Raw genomic sequence first — 15,226 nt, 5'->3', positions numbered from 1 at the left:
CATGGTAAGGCTGGCGGGGACCAGCTATCGTGGCAGGAGACATCTGCTTCTCCCTGTCACTAATCCGTTTCTCTCCTCCTGGCCGTCGAAGTCCCACGTCAAAAATACTAAAATAATACTCACATTATCTACACATACTTTTACCACCTTTAAAAAGATCTTTTCACATTACCCCTGGAAACTCTAAGAATTATTAAAGAGAGGGAGGGAAAGAGAGGGACACAGAGAGGCCCACCAGAGGCAGGGAAGCTCTGCTTTGTCAGGGAGAAGAAAATAAAGAGAAATCAGCCTGGCTTCAAAGGGCGCATTTCCATAATTGCCCTGTAACTTTGGCAAAATAAATCTGAGCGGCTGAGAGAAGCGCAATCTGCCAGATGAGTGCACTCCAAAGGCCCGAGGCTGTGGGCCCACTTGTTAGCGGCCTAGCAGTGAGAGAATGCAGGGCTCCCCACCACACAAAGCCATGACGTCACAGCCTGCCCAGCCAGGCCAGCCACGGTCAGCACAGCCTGCCCAGCCAGGCCAGCCCCGGTCAGCCCTGACCTGCCTTTGTCTCCCTCCTGCTGCCTGACAGGGCGCGCGCGCACGCACACACACAACACACACATACGCATACACTCCTAGGTAAAATAAGCAAGTAAATAAATAAATAGTGGCATTTATGTGCACAGAAGACACGGCAGCCGCTGAGGGTGGCGGCAGTTCCTAGGCAAAACCCACACATCTTAAGCTTCATCTGTAAGCGGCTTCCTGTAACCTGCTTCTGACATCAATATCAAGGGAGAAAGGCCCCAGCTTTGCAGACACACATCCTCCTGGGGGTTGACCCTCCCTTTCACTGCTGGCTGGAGAAGGTTCCAGGTCCACCGGCTGGATTGAGAGTCACTCTTACTTTTCCCCAGGCTCCCCGTTTCCGGTTTGCTGTCTTTCCCCTGCTACTTCCCCCTCCCAGGGCCAAAAGGTTTTTAGGGAACCCAACGGCTCCACGGAGTCTTAGTGTTTCTCTCGACTCAGCTGGGGTTTCTGGGAGAGCATCCTCGTTGTGCCGGCCCCAGACACCTCTCTCTCCTCGACTCACTGCTTCTCATCCCCAGCACCAGCGACGTTGTGGACTGCATTTCAGGTACTAGTGAGGCCTGACCTAGGTGGCTTTTGAGATCAGATGAGGTCAGGCGCACCTAGGGCGCTGATTCTGTGCCCTTTACCTCCTCGTGCCCTATAGGGCCTTCAGCAGCATCCCCGGCCTCGGCCCCTCGCAGCCCCATCCTAGTCGTCTGCAGACATTGTCCACTGTCCCCAGGGTGGGAGGGGAGACAAAATTGCCTGGTTAAGGAGCAATACCTCCTCCAGCTGTGTCCCACCTCAGCAGGGGGTGCGTTCAGGGAGATTTTCCAGGGATGGCCTTCGGAGGCCTGGAGCTCTTCAGAGAGGAGCAGCAGCTACATCAAAGCTAGGCTGGTCACACAAAGGTGGACATTTTTAATGTGGTCAGGTTGGCTGGCTGAGTCAGGTGACAGGGGCCAACTGGGGTCAGGAGGCAGTATCCCTCCCTCCCACGTTGTCTTTGGAGCCATTCTTCTTTCCTCTCTGCCTGATTCTGGAAACTGTTGGATTTGAGAGAATGTTGGGGTGAGTTTGTCTAATCCAACCCTCCAATTTTCCAAATGTTTGAGGAGGGGCCTAGAGGAGGTGATTCAGGTCCCGCTTTGGAGAGTTAGCCCCAAACACGGACACAGTGTTTACACGGCTGCAATTGCCCATTTTTACTGGATAGGCATGAGGGGACACATGCAATCAGAAATGCTAGGGTAGATAGGACATTTCTAGATGGTACAAATAATAAGGCCCAAAACAAGGTCTTGGCAAAAACTCCCCATAAACCCAAACCAGAAGATATCTGACATCCAGTTCCTATTCAAGCATTCGATTGCTCTGGCTAACTTTGCAAACCCAGGCAGGCCTAGGGTAGTGGAGCCCCTGGGCCTGCCTGCCCTCTAGGGGCCCAGAGAACACCAGCCCAGTATGCAAGGCCCTGTCCCCTCCTCACACCTCACCTGGGGGCTCTAGCTCCCCTTTCTTGTCTCCTTTTGATCGGACCCTGCTTTTTCCTCCCTATATTCCCTGAAAAGAAATTCAATTGAAAACCATTAACATCCAGTCCCAGAGGTGGGCGATCACTTAGGGAGATAATTTTATTCTCTGGCTTCCTGCCCTTGTGATGCACACCCCCCCCCCCAGCTCCATGCAAATAATGAGGGCAGCCCTGCCACACATTCCTTCCTCTGACCTAATTGATTATCCCACACACCTTGGAGTGCTCTGCATAACCAACCCCGACAGCAGAAACCCCTTCCTGGTGGGTGATTGACATATTTTATTTCTAATTGAAGCTTAATCAGACCAGGGATGAGATACCCATATTCTCATATTCCCTCTCTCTCTGTCTCTCTCCCTCTTTCCCTCTAAGTTCCCCTTTAGATTTTAAGGGCCAACAATAAAGGAATGGAGGCAGTTGTTCCTGGGCTCCTGAGAGGAGGGAATGGGGGGCTGAGGGAGAAGTCTGGGGAGGAAAAGAAATGAGACCTGGCTCCCTGGTGAAATGCCACCTCCTCTGCTGTGTCTTGCTGGGAAACTATGAGATTCGGTTCTGATTAGTTGATCTTATTGGGGTCAATTTGGGGCCACTTGAAGGGTCCAAGTGTTCTATGGGTTAAGTGAAGACACGCACCACGGGAGCTGCTCCATGTTTATGCCAAGTCTCCCCAGCATGTGCACTGACTGCTCACTCTTGCAGGGTGGAGAAAATTGGTTTCTCCAAGGGTCCTATCCCTGCAATGTGATGACCCAAAAGTTGACCAAACTCCAGGGTGTGCACTGGAGCAAGCCCCAGGGACCTATCACCAGTTCTTTCAAGCTCTGTCCAGTCTGTCCAGGCCCATCTTCCTCGGAACAGACCCAGTTTCCCTTTGGATATTAAATGTGGAGAAGTTGCCTGATTTCTGTCATAGCCTCTCCGCCAGGCTGGGCCCCTGTCTGGGGACGTTTCCTTTCTCCCTTGGTGGAGCTGGACTTGCCTGAAGGAAGACACTTCAGTGACCCATGGGTGGGGTAGGTGGGATCGTGCAGGCTGTCTGAGGGGTGGGGTCTCAGATTCTGGAAAATCTCAGCGCCACTACTACTTCCCCATCAGGTAGACAGCAGGACTTCCATCTTGCAGAGGAGGACATAAGAGTAGGAGGAGTTCAATGATCTGCCCAGGGGTTCAAGGAGGTAAAGGGGGAGCAGGGTGTGTGCTCCTCAGGACTTCTAGGCTGGAGAGAGAGTCTTCAAGGTTTGGGCCTATAAAGATTCTCATTGTGCTTACCAGGAGTTTCAGCCCTGGTCCTCAGGTCCCAGCCTCAGGTTCGAAGCCCTGGCAAGTTGAAGTTCTCCCACCGCCTGCTCAGCCGGTTCCATGTCTGGGGGTTCTGTGGCCAGTCTGGGCCTGCTCCCTGGAAATGTGCCCGACTCCAGAAACAAGGGGTGGGGAGAGGAGAGCGCTGTGAGAGTGACTCCCGCCCCTGGGGAACATGTGGAAAGGGCTGCAGGATGTCTTTGCCAGGGTCATCTCCACTGAGAAGCCCTTTGTGCGGCTGGCACTATGTTAACACTCCCTCCCCACTTGTAATTGGGGCGCTGCTGCACCCCAATGCCCTATCCTGAGTGCATGTCTCCAGGAAGGTGCTCAAACATCTGTGCCCGCCTGGATCCATCCCTGTCGAATTCCCCAGGTCCCGCCGAGCCCCAGAGGTGGAGGGCATACTCTGTTCCTTGTTCGGTGGCTTTGGGAGTGAGAGGTCTTCTTAAGCCTCCCCGGGAACCCGCAAGATGGTCCCACGCCTGCCCCTCAGCTCTACGGGTCCAACTCCCTGCATCTGGCCAGCCTATTTACTATCGTGGGCGGAGGGGTGCGAAGAAGGCGGTCCTACGTCCTACCCGGATGCGTCACTCTCAAGCATTCCCCTCTTCTTCAAGTCAAAGGTGATCAAGATGGGTTGGCAGACCGAAAGAGGAAAAGCAGGGCGCCCAGGGGGCGCGATGCCTGGCCTGGCTGCCGAGGCCCTGGAAGCGAGGCGCCTAGCGTCCCTTTTGTCCTGTAGAGGGAGCTCCAGCCCCAAATTTCCCGGCTCCCCCACCCCCCGTCCGCCTCCAGCCGGAATCCTGGCTGGAAAGGTGCAACAACCCGACCCCCTAACTCCGCTCCAGGACCCCAGAAAGTTGCCCCTTCCACTGGAGCGCCTAGACGCAGAGATATCGCCACGGTCCTCCAACTCGACTGCAGTTGGAGCACGTCAACTGGAGGAGTCACACGTCACCCAGAAGGAAGGGTCTGTACCCCTGGACACCTCTCACTCCATATTCCCCCCACCACAGCCAACCCACAACTTTGCATCTATACGGAGACGTCTGAAGGCTGCAGTGTGGCTGGAAAGAGGCCTGGAAGCTGCGCTTGCTCAGCCCTTTAGACGTAAGATTGAGAAAACCTCGATTATGCCAGTCAAAGAATGGGAGCAGGGAGTGACCAGAACCGCCCAGCCTGTCTTCCGCGTCCAGACGTTTAGGTTTTTCTGCTAAGTCACCACAGAAGGCTCCAAAGGCCCGCGGTTGCTTCCGTGGACCGGGTTGTTGGACCCAGTTTCCCAGCTCCTGGAAGTCTTGCCCAGGTTTCCCACCTGTCCCCTCCGCCCTTCATCTAGGGCGCTCCAGGTACCTCCATGCCTCTCCGTCTGTGGCCCCCAGTCCCCCCCCACTTCTGCTCCTCCTCAGCCATTGCTGTCCCCTGACTACACGGTCCTGTCTCCTCACTTGTCCTTTCCTGACGATTCGTGAGAGCCTTCGAACAACTGGGGGGAAATCCCCCCAGACCCAAAAGAATCACCAAACAGATCTGTCCGGGGGCAGGCAGCCGGTTATAGTCAAAGTGGCAACAGCTCATTTATTTAGCCAAAAATAGATACTTTCTTGTACAATTTGGTTCACACATATGTACATTTTTCTGTATATACAAAACAGTCAGACGCTTAATCTCACTGAAACTCCACCCCCTCCCCAATCAATCGAACAAACCAACCTGACAATGGCAGCTAATGTGGGGTGGCACAGAAGCGACTTGGGGAGGGTTGAAGGGGACTGATTTTATTTCTTTTTCTTTCTCTTTTTTGTTTAGTTTTCTTTTTAGGTATTCATACACGGACATGCGTACAAGTTGTAACTATACAGAGCGATTTGTTTTTACAATTATTACAATGATTTAAAAATTATTAAAAATAAAAACAAACTAGGATGAGGAGAGAGCCGATAAGACCAGAGCGGCATCCAGGTGGTTCTGGGGCCTGGAAGAGAGTCGGTGGGAGCAAAGGAGGTGAGATCCAGGGACTCGGAGGCCGCCTGGGGCGGGGACACCCTACCTGGGGCTGGGGCCGGGGGCGGGGAGGTGTCTCAATGCACAATTGTGTACAAGTGGAGGTGTATGTGTGTGGGGGTTACACTATTAAGATGGGCAGAAGGCGCCAAGACCCCAGGGTCTGGAAGGAGGTGGGCGTCACAGCGAGGCCGCTCGTTCTAGGGGCCTGCTTGCCCAGTCAGGTTAGGGCTCCCCAGCTCTAAACTCGCAGGCCTGGGCTGGAACTGGCGAGAGGTTTCTGGACCCGCAAGAAGTAACAGTGGAGTGAATTTTGTTCCCTTGTTAAAAAACAAAAAACAAAAAACAAAACTTCCCAGCCAGTTTCCCCCTGGGGCAATAAGAGGTGCGTTTGGCTCCGAATTCTTTCCTCCTCCCGCCCGCCGGCTCCCCATCCCCCCAAGCTCGGGGTCTCTTACCGCCTGGGCACCGGCTGGAAAGCTGTCTTGAGTAACTTTTTCTCCACTTCCAAGGCACTACAGCGATCTGAGAGAAGCGAAGGGGGGAGAAAAGAGGGCCTTTAGAACGCTGGGTTCAAGCACCAGGGCGCGGGAGCGCGACGCCGAGCGTAAAGAAAAGCGCCTCGCACCCCCAGAGCCCTGTCCATCCCCGGAGCGGGCCTAGCGGAACCCCCTCCCACTAAGCCCAGCGCTCCACCGTCACCTGTTCCGCCCTCGGGCTCCGTGGGTCGAGCGTAGGCGGCGGCGGCAGCCGGGTGACCAGCGGCTCCGGGAAGTCCCAGCAGGTGCTGAGGGGCCGAACCGAGCAGGGAGAGAGGGTGCGGGCGTGCGCCGGGCGGCGGGCCTGGGAACGGCCGGTTGGTCCAAGCGGGGAATTTGCCCAGTGGCGCCGAGACAAGTCTGTGAGCCGCGGCGGCGGCAGCGGCTGCTGCGGGAGAAAGCTGCAGAGCCGGGGGTGCGACGGCTGCCCCAGGAGGAGAACCTCCCGTGCCAGGAGGCGAGCGGCGCGGGTTGTCCGGGCTAGTGGCCGTCTCGGCCAGGGACCAGATTTTGGGCTTCTGCAGGGCAGACGAGGGAGCCGGTGCCGGAGCGCAGGGGTCTAGGCCTGTGGGAGGCGAGGGCGGAGATGGTGGAGTCCCAGCCACTGGCGGTGGCGCTGGGGCCAGACTCAGGACTGGAAGTGGCCGCTCCTCCAAGCCCTCGGTGCTGTCTTCTGAGTCGCTATTTTTGGAGTCCGAAATGGGTCCCAGGCCTAGGTCACCGTCCCTGCGCCCTGCCCCAGTCAGGGCCAGTTCAGGCCCGGCAGCCGCGCCGTCTAAGTTCTCCAAATCGATCTCCTCGTCTTCATCGTCGTCTGCCAGGCCCTCGCCCCCCGTGTCCTCCTCCTCCCCCACGAGCTCCTCCTCCTCTAGCTCCAGCTCGCGTTTGCCATCTTCCTCGTCCTCCTCCTCGTCTTCCTCCTCCCGCTCGCTCCCGTAAGCATTGCCCTCCTCATCGGTGCGGCTGCGGGGTGCCCAAGTCATCTTGTTCTCCTTCTTGAGACGCCGGCGCGCATTGGCGAACCAGGTGGACACCTGGGTGAGGGTCATCTTGGTGATGATGGCCAGCATGATCTTCTCGCCCTTGGTGGGGTAGGGGTTCTTGCGGTGCTCGTTGAGCCAGGCCTTAAGCGTGCTAGTACTCTCTCGGGTAGCGTTCTTGGGACGGGACGGGTCCCCGAACTGGTACTGGCCATACGGATAGAAGGCGGGGTGCGGGTGCGGAAACGCTGTGGCCGCGGCCGGATGCTGCACCCCAGGACTGTCCTTCAGCTCATACTGCGCGCCCTGTACGCACATGGAAAAGGAAGGGGACACGCGCGGAGGGAGCGCGGGTGAGCTTCAGCTGTCGCTGCCTCCACCCTCCTGGCCCGGACCCTGGTAGTCTAGTCCCGCGTGCTCACCTCGCCCGGCACCCCAACTCCAACCCTCTTTCCCCGGTTCCTCCGGATCTTACCAGCTGCGGGAAGATGGGCAGCTCCGCGGCGTAGGGCAGGAAGGCGCCGTAGCCTTGGGCGGCGGCGGCAGCCGCAGCGGCCGCAGCGTAGGGCGCCCCGTACACGGACGAGAGCACGTTGGATAGGGACCCAGAGGCGGTCAGCTCCGAGGCTCCCGCGCCGGGTCCGCCCCGGGCCCCCGCGCTGCCGCCGCCGCCGCCTGCAGCTCCGGGGCGCTCGGGCGGGTAGAGCGGGCGGATGTACTGGTATCCAAGCTGGGGGAAGGACATGGTGGCCCGCGGGGCACGGACGGAGAGGGGGCCCGGCCCCTGGGGCCGCCCTGCTCAGCGCCGCCCGCGGGCTCCGGCGCGCATCGGGGGCTGGGCCGAGCTGGGGCCGCGCTACCTCCCGCTCTGCGCTGCGCTCCGCGTTCCCCTATTGATCTGCTCCGCGGCGGCGGCGGCGGCGGCGGCGGCGAGGAGCCAGGTCAGGTCCGAACAGATTGGCGGAGATTCCCCGGGCTCCGGGCTCTGATTGACATTTCTACGGGGCCGCAAGCCCCTCCTCTCTGCGCCGCGCTCCCTCCTCTCGGCAGCCTGAGCTGCCTCTACCCGCGCGGCGCTCCTCACTGCCCTCCTCTCCGCGAGAGTGTCGCGCCTCGCTTCCTTCGCCCTCCTCTAGTTTTCACTCCCCCTCCTCTCCCTTCCTCTCCCCTCCCCTCGCTGCGCCTCTTCCCCCCAGGATCGCTTCCGCTCCTTCGCCGTGCTGGACGCTAGCAACTCTCTCCTTTCCTTCTTCTTCTCTTTCCCTTGCTCCCTACTGCTTTCCCCCGTTCTGTTCCCTTCACTTTTTCCTCTTTCCTTCCTCTTTTAAAGCCTTCCCTTTGCTCACAGCGTACTGCCTCCCCCGACCTTCCTGGCCTTTCTGCGCCCTGGTCTAAGGCGGCCTAAAGTTGCGGGCACTTAGGGCGCTGCGCGGGGGGTGTGTGTCCGCGTCGGTGTCTGTGTGTCCGTCCCCGCCCTTCCACCCCCTCCCTCACCCTTTCCCAAATCTCGGGTCTGACGTCTCGCCCTCTTATTCGACTTTCCCTGGCGTCTCCTCGCCGAGTCGCCAATCGCCGGGGCGCCTTACGGGCGAGGCCGCCCACCCCCGCGGATACCGCGCACGGGGCGGGGCGGGGCGGGAGCCGGGGCGCTGCGAGTCCCTTCCCGCCCCCTCCTGCCTGCGCCGGGAGGGGGAGCGAGAGACGCAGGGACGCGGGTTAGGACAGGGTCAGCTCGCCCCTCCCCGCCTCCCGCTCCTCGCGCTTCTCCCCCAGCCGCAGCGACAGGCTCGGGTCGGGACCGGACCCTGGACCAGGGGAGACTCCGGGGTTTTTCTTTGCCGGGGTCCCCTTTTCAGCTCGCACCTTCCGACTCCCAGCCTCTCTCAGTGCGGTCAGGTGGGAGGGAGAAGAGTGCGCCCTAATGGCATTTTTAAAGGCCATCTCACTGTCCAGGGAGTGGGGAGTCATCCCGCTACCCGGGAAGACCAAACACTGCAATTTGCCACATTAACGCCTCCCGGGTGTCGGGGTGCGAATCCCTGTTGGAAATGGCGGGCTCGACTCGTTGGCCAAAGGGTGGACACTCCGGAGGTCTTTTAGAGCCGCGAAGAATCAGTAGAGCCAGGAGGAGTGGAAGAGGGGAGGAACAGGGAGCCGGACGTCAGAGGGCCCAAGAACTTTCAGAGTACTTTGAGAAGTTTCTACATTGGCATTTTTTGGTCTGTTGAGATCCTTCGTTTCACTAGCCCTTTCCTGCTCCCAGGTTCCGGCGTCAACCCGTTTTTCTTTCTGCAAGGATCCTCCCACCACCCGGGAGGGGGTGGGGGGATGGGAGGCAAGACTTTTGGTTGTATGCTGGAGTATTTCCTAAAACAAACTTGAAATATCAATATCAGGCGCCCACCTTCACGGATTAGGGCGTACAGTCAGGAAAGGCATTGAAATTGCCGGAATTGCTGCGGCTCGGGACTAAATGCTTTAGGCCGCGGCGGCGACCCACGCACGGGCCTGGCCTCAGGCCGTCGTGCCTCGGGGACAACTCGTGGGGAGGCGACTCTGCAATGGAGTGGCCAACCTCAGCTCGGAGGCGGAAGGCTGCCGCCCCGCACTGATTAATCAAGGAATCGAATCCAAATTTCACTAGAGTGGGGGTATTGGAGGGTCTCCGATCACAGCAGCTCGGGGGAGCCCAGTTGCATAATAAAAAGTTTCTTCTAACGTGGCCGTGGAACCCAGTTTTTACCCCAGCCCCACTCCTGCCACTTTCTTTCGACCCGTGGATGACTCAGGTAGATTCGAACACCAAGAAAATTGAGGGAAAAGACAAAAGAAAGTTCGGGGAAGACCAGGTTTAGGATTCGATGGGGCGGGGGGGCGGGGGGGACGGGTGTCTTCCCAAATTGGGTCTGAAAGACTTCCCTATCCTCTGTCCTGCGCCTCTGCTGGTGCTGGGCTTTGGCTTTAGGTGAGCCTTGCTAAAGGAGGCGACATCAGGGGCAGCTCGGTGGCCTTGAAATGTCTCCCTGGAGCCTGATTTCGTTTCCAGTTAAACCTTTCAGAGAATGTCATAGGGAATCCTGGGCTCACCTTCTCACGAAAAATCTTAGGGTTACAAAATCGAGGGTAACATTCCCCAGGATGTGTTCTAGGTGCGGACGTCGAGCCTCCACAGCCCCGAAGTCCTAGAGTTTGCACAGTGGTGGCACCAGACCAGGAGGGCGGTGAGAGAGAGATTTTGAGGTGGGAGAACCAGGGTTGTGCTGTAAGTGTCAGGGTGAGACGCCGATATTTAATTCAATTCTTTCTGAAGGAAAAGAAAAAAGTAATCATGAGCCTCCGAGATGCTCCTTCCGCATTAACCAGTTATTGACCGGCTGCGTCGGACTGAGGGCCGCGGGAAAGAGGACCCGGAAGGGCGAGACTGTTTAAGGAACCAGACATACCGGGCGGGGTCCGCCCCTCGCCCAGAGGGTGAACCTCCACACCAAGACGAGAACCCAAGAACTCTGCTTAATTACATCCCTCCAGGCGCCCCAGGCCCAGAGCAGAAGCAGCCTCCCCGGCTACCCTAGTCTCCAGCTGGGAACAGCCTTGGTCTGGCCCTGAAATCCGCACCCCCCTGTCGGGATTCAGCGTATGAGACAGAGGAACCCCGACGTGATGCTGGTCCCTCAACTGGACCGGGCCAGTGGAACCCGAATCCGGACTCAACTCGTGGGTCCGCGGGCCGACGAATATTTTCCAGGGATTTTTAATCCAAGAGATTAGGTCAGAGTGATATTCTCGCATAGCGAGGAAAAGCAGGTGCACGTGAAGTTGATTTGGGAAAGACAAACGCGCACAAACGCGCCGCACGCAGAAGCTTCTCCATCATCTCTCCTTCTTCCAATATTCCTAGCGCACAAAGCGCTGTGGAGACTCGCTGCTGACGCTCTTTGAACACCGCCCAGGGCGCAGGGAGTGTCCCGAAAGGGTGTCAGTCGCACACGCGTGGCGCACACAGCCGTGTGCGCTGGACGCGCACCCATAGCCGCTGCCCGACGTGAGCCCAGGGCCTGAGGCCCTCTAGTTTCACGGGCTGCGCCGCGCACTGCACACAAGCCTGGAGCCATCAAGGCCCGTTTCTTGATCCCTCCTCGCCCAGCCCCGCTGTGCGCGCGCGTCCCGGTGGTGGAGAGCCCCTGTCGTTCTGTGTCTCCCAGCCGAGGCCCATCTTCGGTCCTTTCTTCCCAAGGCCCGGAGTCCCCCGGCGGCAGTGCAGGCTGACTCTCCCTCGGCTTCCTGCAGACGCCGCCAGCGCGCGCTCCTACCGCTCCCTCCCCCCGCGCTCGGGTTACAGGTTAATGAAATGCTCGTTTTCCTCAGTCATTTGTTTTGTTTTCCTGCAAAGTTCTGATAAGTAGCTAACCAACGAAGCTTGTAATTACAATCTTACAGAAACCGGGCCGATCTGTATATAAATCTCACCATCCAATTACAAGATGTAATAATTTTGCACTCAAGCTGGTAATGAGGTCTAATACTCGTGCATGCGATAATCCCCTCTGGATGCTGGCTTGATCAGATGTTGGCTTTGTAATTAGACGGGCAGAAAATCATTATTTCATGTTCAAATAGAAAATGAGGTTGGTGGGAAGTTAATTTCTCTCCGCTCTGTGAAGCGTAGACAAGAATTTAATGATTTAATTACAGTTGTAAGCCCTTTCCATGAGACTTAAATTGAGCTGAGAATATTTTTTCCTTCCCTCTCTCTCTCTCTCTCTCCCTCTTTCGCATTCTCTCTCTCCGCTATTAGCAGCCGCACGGACCTAATGCGTGGCCTGGCACCACACCGGGAAGAATTCGTGTTTGGCCAGGAACCCGGACTCCGAGCATCCCAGGAGGCGCGGGCCAGGGGCCTCCAGAGCCTTTCCGGAAAATGCTACTGCTCCCTACAAGCCGCCAAGGCCTCGGAGGTCTTCCCGGAGTCTGGAGAAGTGACAGGGAAACTTTGGGGGAAACTTTGCCAACTTCGCTCTCTGTCCGGGAGAGGCCGCCCACCGGAATGGCCGCAGCGGCAGCGGGTCGCGAAGCGCCCGGTGGGCCCCGGGCCAGGCCTACGCACTCCCCAGCGGACAGGCCGCCCAAGGAGAGGCGGAGGCGGTCCAGTGGGTCTTTGGCGGCCCTGCTCCGCCCCCGCGCCACCCGACCGGGCCCACTCCCTTGGGTCCTTGGGCCGCCCGCGATGCGCAGCGCCCCAAATAATGGCCTAGATCGAAAAACCTGGCCCTTAGCGTGAATAGTTTTATTTTTCTTTACCTCTCCAGGATCGTCTTTTCCCACCTGCAGTTTCGCTCCCCTCACTTCCTTTGTTTTTCCTCTATCCCTTGCAAGCTCTGTGTTTGATTTCTGGGTCATTCTTTTTGTCTTTCTTCTGCTCCCTAATTTGTTCTGTTTTATACTGTTTCGCAGGGCCACTTAATTCACTTTTCTCCATTCTGCTCCGTTTCTCTCCTCTTTTGTCTCTTTTTCCCTCTCCTGGTGATGGTGTCCTTCCCCCCACCTGCGTTTGTCGTTCTCTTTTCTCCTCCTTTCACCCTCACCCTCTCCTTGTCCCTTCCTCAATTTCTTGGTCCCTCTTGGGTGCTCCTCTTGGTGTATATCCCTTCTTCTCTCCCTCTCCAGGATCTGTCGCCTCCCTTCTCCCCCTCCTATCGGCTGCCTCCCTGGCGCCCCCTCCTCATCCATCTCGAGAGATGAATATGTCGCCTTATTGGATGCCGAGGCCAGAGCCGGTGATGGGGCTCGGCCAGAATTGCGCATTTTCTTCATGCATATTGAAGATATGGTAATGAGTCCGTTTGCATTGTTGCATGGCTGCTTGTCCTGCAGCAGTTTGAAGTGGGCGAGGGTGGTGGGGACCCCAAAGAGCCCCGCAGTGGGTACCGGGTCTGGGGGCCGCAGCTGTCCCTGACGCTCAGGGCCCTGGGGAGGAAGTGACCTCGCCGAGCGCGGGGCCCGGCCTTCTCCGGCTTCTCCACAAAGGCCGGCCGCGCTCCACTCATTAAAGCCTCGTTATGGGAACCCCCGCCTGGCTCGCTGTGGTTCCTCGGCGCTCTCCGCCCAACGGCCTCTGAGCCCCTCCCCTGGTGTTTAGAGGCCTGTGATGGAGCGCCACCAGGAAATTAGCGCCTGACGACGTCATCTAATGGCAATAAATTGTTGGCAATGCCGGGCGACACATCGCGGGATCAAGCACAGCCTCAGCGTGGACCCTGCTCCGCTCGCTCCTCTTACATTTTGGAGGGCGCGCTAGCACGACTTGACCAGGGAAGGTGCTCTCAGACCCTTCTGTGGTCCGGGGCGGGTTCCATTCTGGGCTTAGCCCCAAGAGAGCCAGACTCCGTCCTCCAAGAGCGGAGGTCGCTCCCTGAGGTTGGAGGAACTCGGGACCCTTGACCCAGGTGCGCCTCCCAAAGTGAAGGTTTATCAGAGTCCAGGCGCAAACTGAGTTGAGACCAAGGGAACCCACGTGAGTTGCCAAGAAATCAGAAGGTAGGAGCGCTGGTTCTAGACGCTTCCAGACCTGTCGCACAGAAGACCCCTGGACTTGAAACATTTGCACGAACCCCTGTTCCTTTTCTGCTTCCTGTCAGGGGAGTCACAGTTCCTGGTTCCAAAGAAAAACGTAAAGGTCTGACCTTGCTTGGAATTGGCCGAGGTCAAGTTTCCCAAACTTCAAGCTTTCTGCTACCACTTCTATTTGACTTGACATTTTCCCTTAAATCAGGTCATTTAAAAAACTCAAATACATATGTTTTGGAAGAAAAGTTAATACTACTATTGGTATGACTGTTAAAAAAAAAATAGTTGTTAGTCACCAGAAAAGGAAATTGTAAAAGATAAACAGCCCAGGCTTGCTTGGGAAAGACTTCTAGGGGTTCAAGTGACATTAGCAAGTGCTGAAGGTGTTCAGTAGTGAATCTTCCTAGGAAGAAATGAGAACATTGAAGAGAAACTTCTTATCATTCAGTATTTATTTAATTCTCTGTCCTCACTCCCTCAAATCATATTGAAGACCCCAAGAGCTGCCCTGCTTTGAGATTTGCCTGTATTATGCAGTTGAAGATCATGTAGATAAATTAAGAGTAAAGGATAGCATGCTGACTTATTATTATTATTGACCACATAATAGTGCTAAGCATTTTACTTTTAATTTTTTTAATTTAAAAATTTTATTTGTTCTAATTAGTTGTACATGACAGTAGAATGCATTTACACAATTTGATAGATCATACATAGAGTGCAATCTCCCGTTTTTCTGATTATACATCTTGCAGGATCACTTGGTCATGCAGTCATACATGTACATGAGGTAATAATGTCTGTTTCACTCTACTATCATAAAACAGTATCATGTTTAATTCTTACAATAGGCTTACAAGGGAGAGATTATACAGGGTGGCTATGTTTGGTTGTATAGGAGCTTCACTGAATAGGGCACCCAGCAGAGGAGCTAAGATGGTATAAAGTCAGCCTTTCTGTGATCACTCAATTGTGTGTCTTGGTTTAGAACTACACTGGTGGAAAAATATCTTTCTTTAATTTGCATAATTTTGTACAAAGTTGGGGTATGACCTAGCCCTTGTCATAGAGATTGGACCACTGAGGCTCAGAGACCTGACAAAGCCCAGACTGGAGCCCTCTCTAATATTCTTAATTTTGATTCCTTTGGGAGGAACATCAGGGTTGCTGGGGTTTTTTGGGAAAAGGGATATTGGAAGAGTGATTCCCGGTTTGATCGAAGGGAAAGAGAAGACAGGACACCTGAATTTCCCTTCCCCTCAGTCTTTGCACTTAAGTGAATGGGTAAAAATATCACTAGGGTCAAGGACCTATTTTCTCTCCTAGGAGTTGGACTGCAGGAAGGGAAGAAGGTGTTTTGGTTCAGGCCTCATTGCGTCCAATCTGCTTTTTTTTATTTTTTGATTCAATCAACATGCCTGAGCTTATGGACCAGAGTCCTGCCTTGATCTGATCCACACTGGAAATTTCAGATTCTTAAAGATAACTGGGAATTGCATGACACAAGAGGTGGTCAATCAAGGGTCGCCTCTGGGGACATACTCTTTTTTGGCCTCCAGTGTCCCACCAACCTCTTGATTGAATTGCTTGAATTCTATTTAAGAACCTATCTGAATATTTAGATCTCGGTCTTCGTTTGAAAGTATAAGGCTCTTTTCAGAGAGCAGTCCTCTGAAGTTCATGGTGCCTGCCTCTTTACCTGGGTCCATTCCTCTCAGTGACCTGTGGCTGCTGGGTTTGTC

At 55.9% G+C, this 15,226-nt stretch overlaps 1 protein-coding gene and 1 long non-coding RNA gene across 4 annotated transcripts; one reads left to right on the top strand and one right to left on the bottom strand.

Annotated features, from left to right (window-relative positions):
- Positions 1-542: 542 nt before the first annotated feature.
- IRX3 (iroquois homeobox 3) lies at positions 543-8,407 on the bottom strand. 3 transcript variants are annotated; one of them, XM_079117944.1, is made up of 5 exons: positions 7,396-8,406; positions 6,104-7,226; positions 5,860-5,926; positions 2,055-2,121; positions 1,487-1,604 (listed from the first exon to the last, which is right to left on the bottom strand). In XM_079117944.1, the coding sequence occupies exons 1-4, from the start codon at positions 7,663-7,665 to the stop codon at positions 2,064-2,066; spliced, it is 1,518 nt and encodes a 505-aa protein (XP_078974070.1). In that variant the 5' UTR covers positions 7,666-8,406; the 3' UTR covers positions 1,487-1,604; positions 2,055-2,063. The 3 variants fall into 3 exon arrangements, with proteins under 3 accessions (XP_078974069.1, XP_078974070.1, XP_078974071.1); XM_079117943.1 differs by lacking the exon at positions 2,055-2,121 and having other exon boundaries at positions 543-1,604; positions 7,396-8,407; XM_079117945.1 differs by lacking the exons at positions 1,487-1,604; positions 2,055-2,121 and adding an exon at positions 4,950-5,372.
- Positions 7,188-14,058, top strand: LOC306648143. The gene is made up of 2 exons (XR_013760302.1): positions 7,188-7,273; positions 11,716-14,058. It is a non-coding gene; the product is annotated as an uncharacterized lncRNA (long non-coding RNA).
- The last annotated feature ends 1,168 nt before the right edge of the window (positions 14,059-15,226 follow it).

This window comes from Sciurus vulgaris (assembly GCF_902686455.1).
Source record: "Sciurus vulgaris genome assembly, chromosome: 17".
Taxonomy (NCBI): Eukaryota; Metazoa; Chordata; class Mammalia; order Rodentia; family Sciuridae; genus Sciurus; species Sciurus vulgaris.
This window is presented reverse-complemented; position numbering and strand designations above follow the sequence as displayed.